Below are 20,349 nucleotides of genomic sequence, written 5' to 3' on the forward strand. Positions count from 1 at the left end.
ATGAAATTTACATAAAGGAGGTTAAAATTTTCAGTAGTATGATCAACTTTAGTGAGAATCACTGTTGATGCTGTTTGTTAATTTACTCGCTGATATTTGTTCTATTCTATGTGGTCTCAGTCCTGACTTGGTGGGGAATGCAGCAGACGCACTGTTTCCTCTAATTCTCTGTGAACAAGGACTATACCAGGTACCTGCATTCTAACAGTTGCCACATACCTTTTTTAATTGACATTGAAATATCTTGTAATGAAAATGAGAACGGGAGATTCATTAGAAATGCCGTTAAAGAGCCAAAAAAAACCAACCTAAAGGCCTTAGGCCAAAAGGGAGTATATATTTATTAGGAAACATGGAACATCACAAGAATTGAAAAAAGGATAAAGCTTGTCTGAGAAGATTCTTGAATTTGTTTCTTTCCAACGAATCCAAAGAAGAGCTAACCACATTTGACCAAAGGATTTTGGCCGTCCTGAACCTGGACCAGTCTTGACTTTTCTTTTAGCTATGAAATGTGATTTTACATATGGTTGGCTTATATGATCTCCTCATACCATGCGCTTCGTTAAATCAATATTTTCTCAGAAGCTTCATGGAAATTTCTTTTTATTGTAGAAATTAGCTACGGAGTTAATAGAGAGGCAGGTTAATCCAACATTCAAGTCGAGGATTGCAAATGCTTTACATACTCTGACCAGCGCAAACCAGCTTTCTTCCGTGCTTGATCGCATAAATTCCCAGAGATTTAGGAAAAATTTACACAACTTCCTAATCGAAGTTCGTGGCTTTTTGCGGACGGTTTGATGTCTTACTAGTCCCTTGTCGAAACATCAACTGGTTCGGGTATGATTCAAGGTGCATACTCCAAAATCTAGAAGTTAGAAGATATGAAAGTGCCACAGCAGAGGCTGGCAGGATGCCTTGGAATGAAAATTGGGCATTAGAAGACTTGAGCCAACTGATCTCTTGCAAGGAGATGCACTATTGCGATTTCTGCTGCGCTTGTTTCAGGTGAAAAAGTGCTTCAAAACTTCAAAAGTTACTGCAGAGAAAGCTTCAGTGATCTCACCAAGTCTGAATATGGTGTGGTTTTGGCTTTGGCTTTGGTTTGGTTTCGGTTTCGGACAATCCCATTTTCTGCTGCTTTTTGGGTGTGGTAGGCTGAGGCTGGAATATATTGTAAGTTCAGTGGCAGTTTAGAACATTATTGTTGCTAAATGCACAGTTTGAAGGTGATGTGATTGTAAAATTTTGATCTTTATAGTTTTCTTTCCACTGATAATGAGAATAAGGATGTGCATTGATGTTTCAATATTATCAAAATTGTTGGCAAAATTTTTTATTTTTTTATTCAAATTAGTTTCTTGTTCTTCTAATAAGTTTGAAGTTTGCTGCTTGTGATGTGGCAAATATGACTCGAAGTGCCAGAATTAATTTCTCGAAAGTCATATCGGGTAGAGGAATTAGAAGAGGATACCGAAAATTGAGAAATAGCAGGATCAATAGTGATGTTATCTGTTCTGGGTGCTGATAGACGATAATTGAGTAAATTCAATAATTGAGAATGTTGATTTGTACTCGAAATTCAATAAAGATGCCTATTTTTGAATCTTTTTATCTCAACACCGTTACACTCTCTCTTCTGGAAGAGATTGGCTTGCTGGTTGCAGGACTGTTTTGGTGCCTATGGATCCCAATTCTCGGCTCTAAGTTGCTACTGATGATAATCTTCTTTTTGATCTTGCATTTGTTGCGTTATTTGAAGAATGCATCAGGAAGGGCATTTTTTCTTTCGACTACTGATTCATTTTAGCTTCGGGCTTTCTCAGATGCCGATTGGGGCTTCTGTCTTGACATTAAGCATTTTACCATAGGTTTTTGTGTTCCTAGGTAATGCAATGGTGTCTTGGATGGCCAAGAAGCAAACAATTATCTCTTGTTCTTCAGCGGAGGCCATTGGGCTCTGGCCACTACTACATGTGAGCTGATTTGGTTGTCTAATCTTTTATTGGAGTTGCACGTTCCTTTTTCGTCGCGGACCTTATTCTTCTGTACAATCAAGTCGACATACACATTGCTTCGAATCCTAATTTTCATGAGCATACAAAGCATGTTGAGCTTGATTGCCATTTTATTAAGGACAAAGTTTTCAATGGTTTTATTCGATTGAGGTCTATTCGGATTGATTCCCAACTTTCAGATGCGTTCACTAAACCACCTCCTGCTGCTATTCTTAAGTCTTTTATGTCCAAGATGGGTCATCTTTGACATCTATCATCCATCTTGAAGGGAAGTATTAAGTTATATGATTTTTACTAATCTATTAAGTATTACTTATTTAGTTTCTTACTTCCCAGTTAGTCTTACAGCTGGTATATAAATACCATGACTTGAAATATTATTAAGCGAAATTGAAAAATAACATATAAAAATAGGGACGAAATTATGTATTTAACTTTTTTAACAAATATAGGACAAGAAACGTGTTACGAGTTTATAAACAACAGCATATGATATGGGCATGAAGATTGTACCCGAGGTGCACGCAAAGTAGGATATCAAAAAAGAAAAAAATAAGCAAAAATAAAAACTAACAGCATTAACCGTTGCACAAATGAGAGTAAAATTTCCTCTCTTCTTTATTTTGAGAGAGAGTGGAAATTCTGTAAATTATAATTAGTTGCTATTTTGAAGTGATATTCCATGGGATAAAAAGAATTCAACGAAGTCAAACAGAAACATTCCCGTTAAAGCGAGCATAATTTAGTGGTAATTGACATATACCTCCAACTATAAAGTTATAAGTTCGATAGATTACACATCAATGTGCTAATCACACATACTGAAGCATATTAAGAAAATGGAGTTTCGAGAACAATTAGTTAATTCTTGAAAATGAAATGATACGTTAATTCTATAAGTCAAGAACTCTCAACCAGTATAAATGTGAAAGTTTAAGAATCAATTAAAAACTTTTAAAGTACAAGAACTAAATTGACAGACTTAAAAAATTTAGAGACCAAATTTGTAGCTTCTATTTTTTTTTTATCTTTATTTATGATTTCAATCTTATTTTGCATTTTTTTTAAAAAGAATTTTAAAGATTTATTTTTAATATTAAAATATATCTTTTTTATTCATGAAATATCTAATTTTCTAGTGTCAATAATATTTTAAAATCTAACCTTTTTTTCCTCGAAATTGGATAAATATTTTTTTTACAAAAAAAAATTGGATAAATATCTTCAACAAATTAAAGTCATTTATAATTTTAACATTGTGAATAGATAATATTTTGTAGTTGTTTTTGGTTTTGAAGGTTGTATTAATATCTATATTTATCCTATAAGCTATCCTTTAATGTAGGATTTATTATTAGAAAAAGAAGCTATATTTTTCATTCACTAAATCAAATCCTTGTTTCACATTCACTAAATCAAACGAACTTAATGAATATCTATTTGTTTTAAGATTATGTGTAATTTTGAAAATTCAAAAAACAATCTCTTTTATGTTTTCATTGTTTTCTGATTTTGAATCGAACTTATTTCATTTTTGTAAAAAAATAAAATATGTAAACTATAATATAAATCATATAACATGGTAAAATACTAATTCTACAAAAATTTATAGCATTTATGTAGGCAACCAATGACTTACAAAATACTTTTTGATTATTTTATTTAATTTTTTAAATTGAGATTCAATTTTCATATGTACTACCAAACACATATTTAAAAACATGAATACAGCTTTGTTTTCGTTCAATCAATTATTTTAAGATTTCTATCTTACCAAAAACACCATTAATCTTTTAGTCAAGAATATATGTCTTAATCCGTCGAGGTATACTCAAGTGGATAAAGGACATAATATTGTGAATATTTTAAAATTTTAAAGTTATTGATTAACGTGACATGCTTATATGATTTGATATAATTTGAATTATTTTAGTACTGGTTTCCTTTTGTATTAGGTCTCGAATTATGATTTAGATATAATTTAGGATATGATTTAGATTTCCAATTCCTTGATTTAGTTATCTAAATTTATTTGATTAAGATATTTCGTTTTAGTTATCTTCATCCTATTATTAATGGCTGGGTAGGGTTGCATCCAATTTGAGGATTTTGGAATCAATAAAATTACTTTGGTTATTTTACCTAGGTATTTTTCTAGAGCACTTAAACTTTTGTGAATCTAGTTTCCACCGTTGTGACTGTTTATTTGCCGCTGCATCGCCGCCCGGTTGAAGTCCTCCAAAGCTTGTTGTTGTTGTGGTAGGCCACTCCTTCACTGGCTCTAATCGGTGGAGTGGTGGCTAGTTTAGTTTGTTTGTGATTCAATGATGAGTTTGTGTGCTGATGTTGTTTGACTTGATCCTTGTTCGATTGTTTTTTTTTTTTTTAAATCGAATTGATGTTCATTCGTATTTGATTTCGTGATCTCTCATACTAGAAAATTGAGTACATGGTCCCACGTGCCAGAAAATCGGGTCCATGGTTTCCCGTACAAGAAAAACGAGTTCGGGATATGGTCATCGTGATTGTGTTATGACTTACAAGGATTTGATCTTCTTCTTTGCAAGTGGGGCATGCATGACTTACATGCTCCCATTTAAGCAAGAGTGATATGACACGAAGAAGGGAGAGGAGAGGGAAAAACTATTCCATTGAAATATATATATATATATTTATATAGTCGAACTAATCAACAAAATAAAATTGTAAAAAAAATACTCAAATTGAACCGAATCTTTAATCATAGTACATTAGATAAAAATAGTTTAATATGGATTACTTTTTTTTCTTTTAATGAGAAAGTTTAGTACTAAAAGTTTTATTTATATATTTTATTTATAATACTGGTTATTTGATTGTTTTATTGAATTTACCTGAAAATATTAATTATGTTCAAATTAAACAGATATGAGAAGTAAGAAAGAGGGTGGAAAGATGATTTTATTGAGATATCATAAGAAAGTTAAGAGATATTAAATATGGAAAACCTTAGGTCAAAGCAAATTGCCATAATGAGAGAGGTAGGTATCAGCCAACCATTTACCCAAAGCAATCTCAGTCTTAGTATTAAAATGACCACGATCCAAGTTAAAACCTTCTGAGGTGGTAGTGTTCACCAATTTCAAGGAGTCGATGGTCACCACGTTCGGTAACTCTCGTTGAACTGCATCTTGTGCTGCTCTCACTGCCGGTAAATCATGAGTATCATGCTTCATAAATGTGTCGTAGACAGCACTTTGTACAACAATGATGGGTAAAAATCGGGGCTTGACATCATTGCGGATGTCGGTGAAAAATTTCTTTAAGTTGTTTTTATATCTATTTGCAGTGTCCCTGCTGGCTGCATCGCTTGCCCCTTGAAACCATAAAAGAGCACGCACCACTCCACCTTCTCGATCTGACGCTTGGATTCGTTCAATGAAATTTTTGTAAAAAGTCGCACTAGTATTACCTGGGTTTTTTAGCCATTGTTCGATTAGAGTGCCACCTCTAGCACAAGGAACTAAACCCACAGAGCCGACCTTTGACCCGCCTTTGGCCTGCAGCTGGTGAGCAAATGAAATTGCTGGACCAACTCCGACTGTCTTGTTTATGTCAATTCCCTCATGGACAGGCTCTCGTGCTACCTCCCATTGGCGGTCAGGGTTCAATCGAAGGATTGATGGGTCGGGTTGAGCCTCGGGTGGGACATACCTATCCCACACGAGGTGGCCTGGTCGATCATTCTCAACCCCACCTCGACCAGCCATGTTGCTCTGACCGGCGAGGATGAATATGTTCTTGGGAGAAGTAGCCCCTGAAAGGGAAGTGCCACGTAGCATCATACAAAGTAAGATCAATAGTCTCAATAAAGCCATATTGACCCTTTGTGTCTGTGCAAATAGACACGGAAGGAAAGCGTAAATGGATGAAGTGACTTTTACTTGTCTAATAAAATGTAAACTTTCCTTTGCGTCTATTTGCACAGACACAACTACTTTCCCTCGAAAAATCTAATCACTTTTATTTTTATTTGGTTGGCTAATCCTTGCCTCTGTCTTTCTCCATTATGAATGCTCACTTTTTATACTCAATTTTAGTTCTATTATTAGTATGATATACCTTTTAAAATTAAATTTTATTAGTTAATATTTGTGGAAGTGAGTGTTTATCGGCCTAAATCATTTTGGATTCCACCCGGTTTGTTAAATATATAAAAGAAAAGAAAAAAAATATAGTACTAAATGAAAACTGCAAAGACATTTTAATTTGATTTTGGTTAATTTTTTAGTTTTGACAAAGGATAAAATTATAAAAACGACATTCTAAACCTGTTTTGCAGGAGATTTATCCATTTTGTATAAGGTTTAAAAAGTTCAAGGAGATTTAGAACGGCTGGTTCTTTCTTGAAAAGGGCTTTAAGATGGACGACATGCAAAACTTCATGAAATCGATGGTGCAGCAATATAGATGGTCGAGTAATCCTCGTTTGGGTAAGGGAATTTTTGTGGGAAAAATTACTAGTCTAGTAATTTATTTTAATTATTTTTAGAATTCAAAAAATAAAAAAAGAGTAATAAATATATTACAATTATTATTTACTAGTATAAATAACTAGTTTTAAAATATATTTAGCATTTTATTCTTAATTTAGAAAAATAGTTATAAAATATATATTTATTATTTACAAAATGGAATTGGAGATGGGGTTGGACCGTGGTGGTAAATGCATTCTCTTTTATTGGAGCTGGATATTTTTATGATCCCTAATGGAAAGACTTGAAAGTATTTAGAGAAAAAAATATTTTAAAGATAACTGTAATAGAGAGCAGGTCTAGAGAAAAAAAAATTAAAGAAAAATATTAGTGAGAGAAAAGATAAAGAGAACAAGAGAAAATTTTAGAGAACCATAGTTATAAAATGAAAGAAAAATTATAATGAGAAAAAAATTTAGACAAAAAAATTCGAGAAATAATTGTTAGAAAAAAATAAATAAATAAAAAGAGAAAAAAATTATGATAAAATATAATTGAAAAAAGAAAAAATTAGATGGAGAAAAGTTTGAGATATATTTGCTAAAAAAAACCTAGATTAGAAAGCGAACTAAAAGTCATTAAAAAGGTGAAATTTGAGAGAGAAAAAAGTTTGGGACAAATATTATATTTTTAGAGAAAGAAAAATGGGAGTGATATATTAAATTTAAATACATATGAAAAAATTGGAGAGAGAAATAATAATAAATACATATGAAAATTTGAGAGGGAGAGATTCAATGACGGATGAATATACATAGAGCTGTGATTAAGCAAAATAACTTGGGGAACCTACTCCTTTAGCTCTCGGCAAAGGTGCAATAAGGTGTAAATGGATTTACCATATTAAGAGAAATTCTTGTGGTAATATATCTCGCTACAAAGCACCCCTTGTTGCTAAAGTTTATCACCAAGAGGAGGGTATCAATTATGGCGAGAACTTTAGTCTAGTGGTTAAAAAGTCTACTGTTGGAATTATTCTCTCATTGCTAGCTCAGTTTGATTGGTCTTTACAACAGCTTGATGTAAAAAATATCTTTCTACATGGTGTTCTTCGAGAAGAAGTTTATATGTAACAACCTAAATAATTTGTTCATTACTCTCGCTCTCATTTTGTGTGTAAGTTGCATAAATATCTCCATGGTCTTAAGAAGCACCTCGAGCATTCTTTGAGTGCTTTACCTCTTTATCTCCTTGTTATTGGCTTTGTTCTATCAGATACTAATTCTTATTTGTTTATAAGGCATTGAAATGGTTCTATTACTTATCCTTTGCTTTATTTGGATGACATTATTATAATCGGAAGTCATCCTTCTTAATTGATAGTTTAATCTATGAACTACTACTTCAGTGTCTAACATGGTTGATCTTGATTCCTTTAAATTTTTTCTAGGTCTAGAAGTATCTTGTACATCTGCTAGAATTTGTGTTAATCAAACCAAATATTCTATTGACGTGTTAGCCAAATTTGGAATGCTTATGCTAAGGCATGCTCTATGCCTTGGCTTCTAAAACAAGTTACTTGTAATAATTCTTTCTTCTTGTTTGCCAAATAATGCATGCACACAAATTTCAAGTTATTATTGGTGCATTATCCTACTAAACTTTTACACGACCCGATATCTTTATATGCTAAACTTTCTTTTGTAATAGTTCTTCTTGTTCGCCAAATAATGCACACAAATTTCGATCTATTATTGGTTCATTATCCTACTCAACTTTTACACGACCTGATATCTTCATATGCTAAACTTTCACAAGAGTTGACATGACGAAGAGGCATATTGCGATGCTCAAGGGACTGTGCTTGTGAGTGAAGTTTATGAGGAGACCCGCCCTTACCCTAAAATTTCTAAGCCGTTTGAAGTGGGGCACATGCAAGAGGAAGAGGTTAAGCATCAAGGATGCAGAAGAAGAAGAAGGCAGTTGACAAGCCACCCAGTAGGATGGGGAAAAAGGTCAAAACCTCCTACACATCCTCCAAAGCATGCACCATTCAGATGATTCTCCACCTCCTCCACTACCAACAGCCAAAAACCACCGTCATCAACCACCAAAGGGAAGTAGAAGCTAAAAATGAGAAAGATCGTTTCTTCATCTTAGGGGAAACAACATTCTAAACCAGTTTTGTAGGAGCCATTGCTAGAAGCGAAGAAGAAGAGGGTGAAAATCATTCCCCCCACGGGGCTGACTGGAAATGGTTTACCCATGTTGGGATTGTTGGGTGTGTTGCCCTAAACTCGTAGTTTGTATTTTGTAAAAACAAATGCCTATTTAATAAAGTTTTATTCAATAAATTTGTTGTTGAATCATAGCTTTGCATTATCCAAAATCCAATAAACTAAACATCCAAGGTTATTTGTGATGTAATCGAGACAGTATATATACTAGGTATATAGTTGATATACGAGGTATATATTTGATATACCCCTGATATATTAGTGGATAATGTCCCGTGAATAACCTAAAGGGTCTATAGTATATGGATAAGGCTGGGTACCTTATCCTGGCAACACTATGGATACGGCCCGCTCTGTAAAGGTTACAGACAACTCGATCCAGGTCGTTCGTGTGGAGACATGCGAGTGGGGGTATCCTATACAATGAGTTTGTATAAGACCGGACCACGAAATAGGCAATCTTTAGTTGTAACACCGTTAACTAATAGATTGCCATTTCTTAGGATGACCAGACAACTCATTCTCAATCTTGAGTGTATGGACTCTTGCCCGTGAGGGCTCGTTCTTTGATCTGTATGGGTGAGAGTGGCCTGAGTCGCCGACTCAACATTCCTACCATTTTGGGGACGAGACCGAGTGGGGAGCTGGGAACATAACTTCACAAGATGGAATTCACTCCTCCCCGACTTTAGGGGAGTAGATGAGTGTTCCCTTAAATGTTGACTCCGGGACGTGAACAAGGGGCCCCACCCTCTCATTGGCCCAAGAGGGACTTCTGGTTACTGGTCGGACCATAATCGGGTTGTTCATTAAAGGAGCAGTGGCATTTAAGGAGTAAAATGTAACTCAGGGGTAAAACGATAATTTGACCCAGCTTGAGTTACGAGCACTCGTGAAGGATTGAATTGTCATTAATGGTCGTATATCCATGGATACGAAAACATTTTGCAGTGAGAAGAGTACAACTGCGGGTCTTTAATGGAGTGACCCGTAGTTAACGAATGTTGATTAACTCAGTCAATGAGTTTTACCGATTAATCTCGCATCGTTGGAGCTTCTGATCTATAGGTTCATTAGGTCCCCTTGCTAGCTCATAACGAGTAAAACGAGGATCAATTCTTTTGAAAATTTTGAAATGTTCAAATTGCTCAAGAGATTATATGTATATTGATACATTATAATATATAGTTAATTTTAATTGAAACTATATACTATGAGACATTATTTGAATAAGATTCAAAGAAAAATTAATATGAATAACATTCATATTAAAACTATAGGTTAAAAATAATGTGTATAAGATGTACATTATGACTATAGGTCATACGAGAGAAACGTTATAGAATATGATTCTATTTTTGTAATAAATAATTAGTGTTAATTATTTATTTGATTTATATATATATATATGTATATATATTAATTAATTGTTAATTAGATTAATAATTAATTAATATTTATTAATTAATATGATTAATTAATTAATTATATTTATATATATATTAATTATTATTAATATTAATTAATATTAAAGAACTGTTGTGCTTGTTTTTTTTATGAAGTTCCCCATGCATCTCTCTCAAGAAGTGTGCTCTCTCAATCTCCCTTGCAACTTAGCTCCAAAATTGAACGCTCCCACAAGCAGGATCTCGAGACCCAAGAAAATAGCACGAAAGGCTCTTTTGGTGGTGTTCGGGTGGTGATTAACTTGAAGAACGGTTCTTCAAAGGTAAAGAAACAACCTTTCCCCTTATTTTTATCTTTGCACTTGTTTGATTTTGTTTCTCAAAAATTCATGAACGATGATCCGCTTCCGCTCCGGGATTCACATCCCATCAATTCCTACTACCCACAACACCACCATAACCAAATAAAGGGTCCTGCTGCTAACGTGTATTCTAGAAGGGTATCTATCGACGTAGGGAAGATCATTTAGGGAAATTATTTTTCCTTAGTCTCATGATGAGGCCATGCCTACGCAAGGACACCCTGATGGTTAATAATGAAAAGTGCTTGCTAAAATGACGAAAATGGATGGGCTATTACTGAAGCGTCTAATGCTTCCAGAGTAGGGCTGTAGAGGAGGACCACCGATTGATGGTGCTCCAGAAGTAGACGCTCAAGCATCTTGAGCGTATGTAGGTGACTTAGAAGATGTTATTTGAATATTCAAATAAGAGAGATGAGGAGCTCCAGAAGGCTCTACAGCGTATACCATCCACCTCGAGTACCAAATTGCCTGCGTTTCCTTTTTTCCCTCGACTAGTATTTTGAGGAAGAAGAAGATAACAAAGAGGAAGATTAGCCCACGGACGACTCTTCAGGTGATGAAGATGATTAAAGTAGTGATTGAAGCTCTAGCTCTTCGGGTAATCATGTGAAAACAGACTTGTTGTTGGTGATTACAAACTCCTCAATAGGCTCCTTTCTCAAACTCTCTTTCACTTGCCTTGAACCACTAGCTTTTTTATTACTTGTCTGAACTTTCAACTAGGGGTTTCTAGCTCTTCTTAATCCAACAGCCTCTTTGAGTTAAGAGATTAAAGGTTTGCAATGTCTTCAATGCTGGTTTCAACTTGTTTATTTTTTTAAATAATAGGGTTGAATTAAAGGATTAAAAAGACTAATAGTTGTACAAGACATAAGCTAAAGGTTGCTAAAGGCGATAGAGGGAACTCGTACAACCACAAACTCCCCCCCCCCCCAAACTAGTAGCTAAGAAAAAATGAATGGATGAGAATATTTTCACTAAGCTAATATGTATTGTGTGTGTACGTAAAGAGTGTTGATATCTAAGGGGTATGGGTCCAAAATAGTAAGACTAAAGTAGGGCTTGGACTTGGATAGACGATGTATTGAAATTTTCAAACTAAGAACTCATAGTTTATGAGACGTACTAATGGGGTGATGCTAGGACTTCGATAATAAAATTTAAACTGGAGAAAGAACGAGAACTGTTGCTACCCACAACTGAAGCCTTAACATAAGCAAAACTTTTCATAATGACAAATGTCTAATGTAATGCCCCACGTTCTTGCACTTGTTTAATTTAAGATTTAAATTGTACCTTCAGATTTTTCCCCTAACCTGATAATTTTAGTTGTTGGATTTTGTAAATTTAGAGTTCTAATTTTAGGTAAGTTAGAATTTAAATTAGAATTTAAAGTTTAATTTTTCTGGATTAAGACAAATTAAGTTTTTGAATTTTGTAGGAGATTTTTAATTAAATCTTAAATGAAAGGTTTTTGGGAAATTTCATTTTTACTTTTTTTTTTTGATTTACCGGTTGAGTTTTAAGTTAATTATTTTGTCATGGATTGTTGTGAGTTTTAGTTTGGTTACTAAAGTTTAATTATTGGACTTACTTTTAGTGGGTTATTGGGCTTTTTAATTTTCAAAACACAATAAGTGGATTGAAAAAAAAAGGGAGGTAAAATAAAACAAAAACAGAAAAGAAAACGAAACAAAAATAAAGGAAAAGAAACTATAAGATACCCATTCATCTCCTTCTTCTCCATTTCTCTCAGCCCCCCAAGACCGGCGGCGTCCAGCACTACGCGGCGTCCAGCAGTAGTATCCCGACGGCCATGAACAACTTGAGCGCAGTGGCGACGTGCGTTCTGGTGTACCAGCAGCGCTACAGTCACGACGTTCCTTCGTCGTCACGACCTTCGTCAGCGACCCGAACACAGATCTGTAGAAGCTTGAACACCCGCGGTGGTCTAAGCATAGAACCGGCAGCAATTCTGCACCAGGCGCAGCGGTTCGAGAATCCATAGTGTTTCCGACAGTTTTTCAGCATTTGGCGACGTTTCGGTTGTTTGGCGACGTTTCGGTTGTTTGACGACAATGCACGACCCGTAGCAGCCGGGATTTTGGTGGCTCGTGTCATGTTTTCAATGTCCAGCATCGTTGGTAACGGATTCGGTGCATTTTCCCATACTGCAAAATGTGGACAACAACGCTTTTCTGGCATTTATCATTTCCATTGATATTCGGCATTACCCATTGCTTTTCAGCATTGGATCAGCAAGCCCGAAGCCTTTCAAACTCAATTTTAGAAGCTCGAACCTTTTCCGAAGTGACCCAACCATAACCCAAGTTTTTTTGGCGTGTAACGAATCACCCAAACTTAGTTTCGATGCAAATTAAGTGTTTCTAAAGTGAACTCTAACCCAAGTTTGGTTGTTTTTGGATTTAGGAATCCTTCGGCGAGCTTAGTGGCACGTAAGGACCTTGTTGTAAGTAGTTCTTACTTGGGGGATGTTTGTTGCTTGAATATGTATGTATTGTTCGACGTTTTCTATGTGTTTTATTATCAATAATATGAATGTTGATTATCTCTTTGTGAATGTTAATGATTATGAGTATTTTGGATGAAAACATCTTGGTTCTAACGGGATGTGATTGATGATTAGCTTTGTGTTCTTGCATTTGATGCTTAGTTGTTGTTATGAAAGCATACTGAAATAATTTAGAATCATTTTGGTTCTGACTGGATGTGACTGATTTAACCTCGTGTGGTTGGTTTCGATGCTTAGTTGTAGTTATGAAAGTATACTAAAATAATTTAGAAACATGTTGGTTCTTACTGGATGTGATTGATTAGTCTTGTGTTGTTGGATTCAATACTTAGTTGTAGTTACAAAAGTGTATTGAAATAATTTAGAAACATGTTGGTTCTTACTAGATGTGATTGATTAGCTTTTTGTTGTTGGATTTGATGCTTAGTTGTAGTTATGAATTACTGTGAGACGTTTGAGTCATGGGTTATGACTTAGAAACATGTAGGACTCTAGTGAGATTTTTGAGATGCTATGAAGTGAATGGGTGAGTATCAAGGCCAGAGGACTGATCGTCACTAGTTGGTATCAAGGTTTCGGGTACAAAGGTTAGGGGTCAATATGTCAAACCATGGACAAAGATGAGTGTCGAGGTTTCAAGTACAAAGGTCGAGGGTCGATGCGATGAATCTTAGAGAAAGACAAGTATTGGGGTCTTGAAAGGAAAGGACAAGGACCAATATGTTACAAAGTCATCGATGCCTTAAATATACATGGTTAGGGGTTGGTGCAACAGTTCGAGGCATTGGGTACAAAGGTCAAGGATCAAACACCAAGCGCCATAGAGAAGTGTTGAGGCCCTGGGTACAAAGGTCAATGCTCGATACGACTCGAAGGAATAAGTCTTGGAGGAAGAAGAAGGAGAACTAATGAGTTTAGAGAAGTGTCGAGGCCTTGGCTATGCATGGTCAAGGGTCGGTGCAATAGTTCGAGGCCATGGGTACAAAGGTCAAAGTCAATCGCCAAACGTCGTAGAGAAGTGTCGAGGCCCTGGGTACAAAGGTCAGGGGTTGATACGACTCGAAGGAATAAGTTGTGGAAGAATAAGAAAGAAAATTAGTGAGTTGTGATGTGAGGCTTGGGTCTGGCATGTAGGTTGCATGTTAGAGCAAGCATTTGCATAATCTGTTCTGTTTTATGTAAAACATGATATTAATAACGAGCATGATGTGGTATTGTTGTGTAAGCATGTTGGTTGTGCCTGACCTTTTAGGTAAGGGTTGCTTACTGGGTATCGTGGTTGTACTCACCCCTTCTTTTTCTCCCAGATTTTGCAGGTAGTGGGGTAGCACACGCATATGGTGATGGTGCGGAGGGGTCTCGAGAAGAACGACTGTAACTAGCTTTTGTTTAGTTCTAATTTGTTTAGAATAAGTTTTGTTAGTGGTTCTTGTTGTTCCAGTTTATGTTCTCTATTAAGCTTTGGTTTTTTTAATAGTTTCAGGTGGTTAGTGGAATGTTTTAATCGATTCATTCTTTGGTTGGATTTTTACTGAAAGGTTAGATGGTTGGCTTTGTTGGTTTTGGTTTTGGGAACATTTAATAAAGTTGTAACTTTGTTTTAGCTTTATTACCTTTTTTTAACGATATGGAGGTTAGTATTTGCTTAGCCTTGTTTGACATTAGTTGTTCTTGCTTAAGTCCTTTTGTTGTGTTTTTAAATGTTATTATCATAGTAGTGCAGTGGAGGTGGTGGTAGGATTTGCTTAGTTCGAGTTGTTAGTGGTCTATTTCTTTAATCCGAGTGGGACTTTTAGGGCGATTTTAGTAATGGTCCCGTTTGGATGTTTAAAATCCTGGGGCATTACACCTCACATCGCCAATAAGAATATGTGCAAGATGCAAGTCATAAAACAATGATAGAACATTATCGTTGCCAACATGAGCATAACTTAGTAGAACATGTACTCCGATCCTTCCCTTGAGGTTGGAGTTTAAATTCCCACAATCCGACCCTTATTTGTTGTTCTCAAAAGGAAAAGAAAACTAATACAAACAATTTTGGTATAGCTTTGTGCGATGATAAACGTTTTTAATTAATTTATAAGTACTTTTTAAAAATTACTATTGAGGAACACATGTGATGCACATGAAATTTATTTTTTTCTTACTATTACCTTAAGAGTAAAGTTGTCATTCAAATATATACCCTACTATTTTATCTCTCAATTCTTCTAATTTTACCTCTTTCTAAATACTATCTCTCAATCTTTACAAATCTCTCTCACTCGATCCCGAATCTTGTAATTTTTTTTCTGATTGTCTCTCTCTCTAAATACTATATCTTCATCTTTACGAATTCCAAATAAACTTAAATAAATGATAATTTGAGTAAGGACTTTGGATTAGTGGAGAAAAAAAAGAGTCTAAAGAGTGAATGAGAAACAAAAATAATGAAAGGATTGAAGGAGAGATAAGTAAAGTTTTTTAGAGAGAATTATTTGAGAAAAGGGGAATTTGTAGAGGTGGAGATAAAATATTTGGAAATTGAGAGGAGTGACATGGGAAGAAAGGATGGAGATAACTGGTGGAATTTGAGGGGAGGGCAAGAGATTAAATAACAAAATTGCCATCAAAGAAATTTATAAAATTGTTAAAATTAGATGGCAAATTGAAGAGATTAAAAAATTTCACCTTTTATATGGTATAGATTATGATATTTCATTATAAATATATACTTATAGAGTTAATTTTGACCATTCTAAAAGCACTTAAAAAGAAACAGACAACTTAAAGTTGTGCTTCTTTCCAATATACTAGAAAAGGCATTTCACTCAAAATTTATACTCCAAAAAATCAAATCAAATTAAATTTAAACATTAAAGAAAATTTTGATTGTTGAGATTTTAGAGTTGACATTTGATAATGGCAGGATTTTATTCAAAAACACATCATTGCTAAATCGACACTTAGTTGCACGTGCCAGTCCCATGGGATAAGTTTGGAAGTTAGTTCAGATGCGGCAAACTATCGAACTAAGGCAATTATGTGATAGATGTTTCCGAACTTAATTTTACCATTTAAATGCATAACCGTGCAACCGTATTTCAACCTCAATGTGTATCGCATGCCTAAAATTCTAGAGATAGCCGTGGGTTTGAATCCATGATTCCAATGGTTATCTACCCTCCATATAAATATGCTGAAATTAAATGAAAGAAGTACACAAACTTTGATATTTGTGTTTTTTGCATATTGAATCCTATATTGACAAAACCTCGGAGTACTAACTTCTTTTCGTAGGATGCGATTCTTATCTTCGAGTGCTCTTAGAGATCTTAATGCTTTAATCGAATTTTTTCAGTTAAAATATTTGGCACCATCTGTGGAACGAAAGTTCTTCGATTTACCAGCAAATTCAGACCTTTATTATTTGAAATCACTTTTCACTTACGGCAGACAACATTTCTCAATGGTCTAGTGTGGATACGAGTTATTCTTCAAACCGTACTTGTGTATGTGGAAGAGGGTGTCCACTCCTTGCAAAGGAGGATTGGCTCGAAGGAATGTAACCCGCCCAAATTCATCAAGCTCCACAAGGAGGATGGAGCAAAAGTTGGCTGGATTGAGGGCAGAGTTGAATGATATTTGGGCCGAGTTGGGTGGAGTCGCCCACTTCTGTGTAGAGATAACATAATTGACAATCGCTCTATGAAAAAACAAGTAGATACTGAGGTAACAAGAGATCGCGAAGATAGAAAGCCAAGTTATGATAAACGACAGACATGATTAGAATATATTATGTAACGACCCAGAATTTTCCGCACACCTCTAGGTCACATTAACTACCCAACTAATCAAATTTAACCCCGACTACAGCCTGCCAACTTCCTATGCACACAAACTTATAAAATCAAGTTTCAATCCCCATCAATCTAACGATAAATCAATCTCATGGAATAACATTCAACAACATTCGTGAACCACTTCACGAGGCAAGTTTATTATTCAATCTATATGAAACTAAACCAATGGAATAAAACTCAAACAGGCACCTATCCCGAAGCAAAACTAACCACAAGGAAAAATCTCACAATTATTCAAATACAAATAAACTGTTTATTGGCCACAACATAAGGCCTTAACCAATGACTTAAACTAAACAGGAATAACTAAGCAGCCTATGGTCCTCGCTCGTCATGTCTCCTCCGTCCCATCACCGTGGTCACCCACGAGTCCTTCACCTAAAACAATCATTGTAGAGGGGGGTGGAGTGAGTATATAAAATATACTCCATAAGTAACCCTCACCAGGCACACACAAACATCATGCTCATAACCATAAAGGAAACATACATCGTCATGTTCTATCATTACAGTATGCGAATAACCATAGACATGCTCTACTATTTCATTATACATTCAACCATAAACATGCTCTATAAGACCCGATACTAACCACAATCATATAAAAACAACTACCGTCCACATGGCTCCCTAACACCTCAAATACATCTATGTTCACCTCAGCTATTCAAGCTCTTCGAAACCATTCTATTGGTAGTGTCGGCCCCTGACCATTTATACTCAGAGCCCCGACACTAGTGCATCGACCCTCGACCATTTATACCCGAGGCCTCGATGTCTTACAATCTATTGGCCCTTGACCATTTATACCCAAGGCCCCAATAGTTCTCCTTCCGAAAGACTCCTCGCATCGACCCCCGATCATTTATACCCGAGGCCCCGACGTTCATCTTTATCCAATATTGGCATATCGACCCCCGACCATTTATACCCAAGGCCTCGATACCCAATTAGTGACGTATCAGCCCCCGACCATTTATACCCGAGGCCCTGACACTCACCCATTAACTTCATAACTTTCATAATCCCACATAACATTTCTAGCCTCCAACCAAGATTTCAGTACTACTTCCCTAACAGCACCAACCACCACAACGCCCATCAACAACACCACCACTAGTATGATTTCAATGCATCTCTCAGCTCACCAACACAATTCAGCATGCTTCCACAACATAAACATCATTCTAATAGCAAAACAATAAACCAAACATGCTTTTACAACATACCAAATCTTAACAACAGCGCCACAGTGACTTTAGTCATAACAGAGCATAGTCAACAAATTGCAAACGATTGAAGTCCAACATAATTCATCCAAACACTTAATATCCAACGTCCATATTCAATAAGCACTGCTAGATATAATAAAACTCATGAGACACGCCAAACACTTCATACAAATTCAGACAACAAACATTTCCAAAATAAATTCACCTTAACGAACATTCCCTACAATCATACATCATTCTACAACAGATCTCAGCAGTTCAACAATACAAAATTCCCACTATTATCACCGACATACATTCAACACTAACCAGGCATACAAAACAACATAAACAAGAGTTACACTACACAACCACGTATCAGTACCAATATTAAGCATCATAAACAGCACATCGACAACCAAATAACAAACATCAACGCACGCACCCACCCCCGTGCTACTTACAAACACTTGTCCTAAAGCTCCTAAGCTCGATGAACACTTCCTACTACAAAAGAGCATGATCTCGAGGTTAGTAGCCAATTAGAAACATTTAGTTATAAACGAAACCGAGTTTAGGTAGAGTCGTTACCTACTAACTCACACTAAACAACTTGGGTTAGGAGTGGGTTGACGTCGAAGGGGTTCGGGCTCCCAATCTGAGTTCAAAAGACCTTAAGCTTGCTGTCCCGACGTCTAAAAGTGATGGGTAACTCAAGTCAACCTTCGTTTGGGTGTGGGTCAATGTCAAAATGTGTCATGATGAAGACGTTTTCGCGAATCTGCTACTGTTCGCGTCAGATTGTAAAAAGAACGAGTCGACGGAGATGCTGTTCGTCGGAGGCAGCCGTTGGGAGTTACGCACGTCGCCGGGGTTAAGGTTAAAGCAGCAGGTCGACGGGACCGCCGTGGAGCTGACCCGTGCGTCGTGCGCCGCCGTGACGGAACGCCGCCCGTCGCACACCGCCGCGAGTAGCGCCGCCGTGGAGCTGCTGTTGCGCTGCCGGATCCGACCCGAGCCCGTCGAACTCCAACAGACCCGTTTAGGTGGGGCCGAAAACGTGGGTCGTCGCGAATCTGAGGAACGCGGCCGCGGTGGGTCGGACACCGTCGTTCGTGCGCCGCCGCGAGCTGCTGCAGGAGGACGCCGGCGTGGAGATGCTGCTGCTGCTGTGCCGCTTCGCCGGAGAAGAAGGGCCGCCGGCTGGAATACTCCAACAAGAAGAAGAAGAAGAAGTTTTTTTTTGGGGGGGGGGGGGCTGTCGGCTAGGGCTAGGAATGGGGAAGAAGAAAAGGGAGAAAAGAAGAAGAAGAAAATGTTAGGGTTTCCCTTTTGTTTTGTTTTAAAACAATTTTCCCTCAATAAAAGGCCAATCATCCAAGCCCAATGAAGAAGGAGTCCATTCCCTCAAAACAAGACCCAACATACCAAGTTCGGTAAATATTAATTTAATTGGATTTTTAGAGCCCGATAAATATAGATAAATTCAACTAACATTCACTTTGAAATTTAAATGAAAAAAATCTCCCGATTCGAGACTAACTAACCTGAGGGACTCGGGGCGTTACAGACTTCCCTCCTTCAAAAACTTTCGTCCTTGGAAGTTGACTATTCTAACAGTTCAGGCTATCTCGCCTTGATATCGTCCTCCCGCTCCCAAGTAGCTTCTTCCACTTGGTGGTTCCTCCACAAAACCTTAACCAAGTGAATCGTCCGGTTCCTCAACAACTTGGTTTCTCTTGCCAAAATTCTGACGGGTATCTCCTCGTAGCACAAGGACTCATCCAGTTGTAATGGTTCAGGGTCCAAGACGTGTGAGGGGTCATGAATGTACTTCTTCAACATAGACACATGAAACACATTGTGAACTGCTACCAACGATGGTGGCAAGGCCAACCTATACGCGACTGCCCGATACATTCCAAAATTTCAAAAGGCCCAATGAACCTTGCGCTGAGCTTGCCCTTCTTCCCAAATCGCAAAAATCCCCTTTACGGGTGCCACACGAAGAAACACCCGTTCGCCTACCACAAACTCGAGCTCTCTACGCCTGACGTCTGCATAACTCTTTTGACGGCTCTGTGCGACTTGTATGCTTCCCCTGATTTTTTGAATGGCACTGTTAGTCGCCTGCACCAAATCCGGTCCCAAGAGAACTCTTTCTCCGACTTCATCCCAATTAACCGGAGATCGACACGCCTTCCCATACAGTGCCTCGTATGGGGCCATCCCAATCGTGGCCTGAAAACTGTTATTATAAGCGAACTCTATTAGGTA

At 36.7% G+C, this 20,349-nt stretch overlaps 2 protein-coding genes and 1 long non-coding RNA gene across 3 annotated transcripts in view; 2 read left to right on the forward strand and 1 right to left on the reverse strand.

Moving 5' to 3' along the window:
- Positions 1–1,312, forward strand: part of LOC111024872 (uncharacterized) — a 64,085-nt gene extending 62,773 nt beyond the window's left edge. The window contains 2 exon segments of the mRNA XM_088126000.1: positions 121–190; positions 616–1,312. Of these exon segments, the coding sequence (XP_087982126.1) occupies positions 121–190; positions 616–804 (259 nt within the window). The 3' untranslated portion in view covers positions 805–1,312.
- A 3,628-nt stretch (positions 1,313–4,940) lies between these two features.
- Positions 4,941–6,047, reverse strand: LOC111024870 (putative carbohydrate esterase At4g34215). The gene has a single exon (XM_022302673.2). It carries the CDS (start codon positions 5,876–5,878, stop codon positions 5,015–5,017), a length of 864 nt encoding a protein of 287 aa, XP_022158365.1. The 5' UTR covers positions 5,879–6,047; the 3' UTR covers positions 4,941–5,014.
- Positions 6,048–12,166: 6,119 nt separating this feature from the next.
- Positions 12,167–14,625, forward strand: LOC148210783 (uncharacterized). The gene is made up of 2 exons (XR_015791349.1): positions 12,167–12,953; positions 14,324–14,625. It is a non-coding gene; the product is annotated as an uncharacterized LOC148210783 (long non-coding RNA).
- Positions 14,626–20,349: the final 5,724 nt, after the last annotated feature.

Source organism: Momordica charantia (genome assembly GCF_013281855.1).
Source record: "Momordica charantia cultivar OHB3-1 chromosome 6 unlocalized genomic scaffold, Mcharantia_2.0 BLBB01000006.1, whole genome shotgun sequence".
NCBI lineage: Eukaryota > Viridiplantae > Streptophyta > Magnoliopsida > Cucurbitales > Cucurbitaceae > Momordica > Momordica charantia.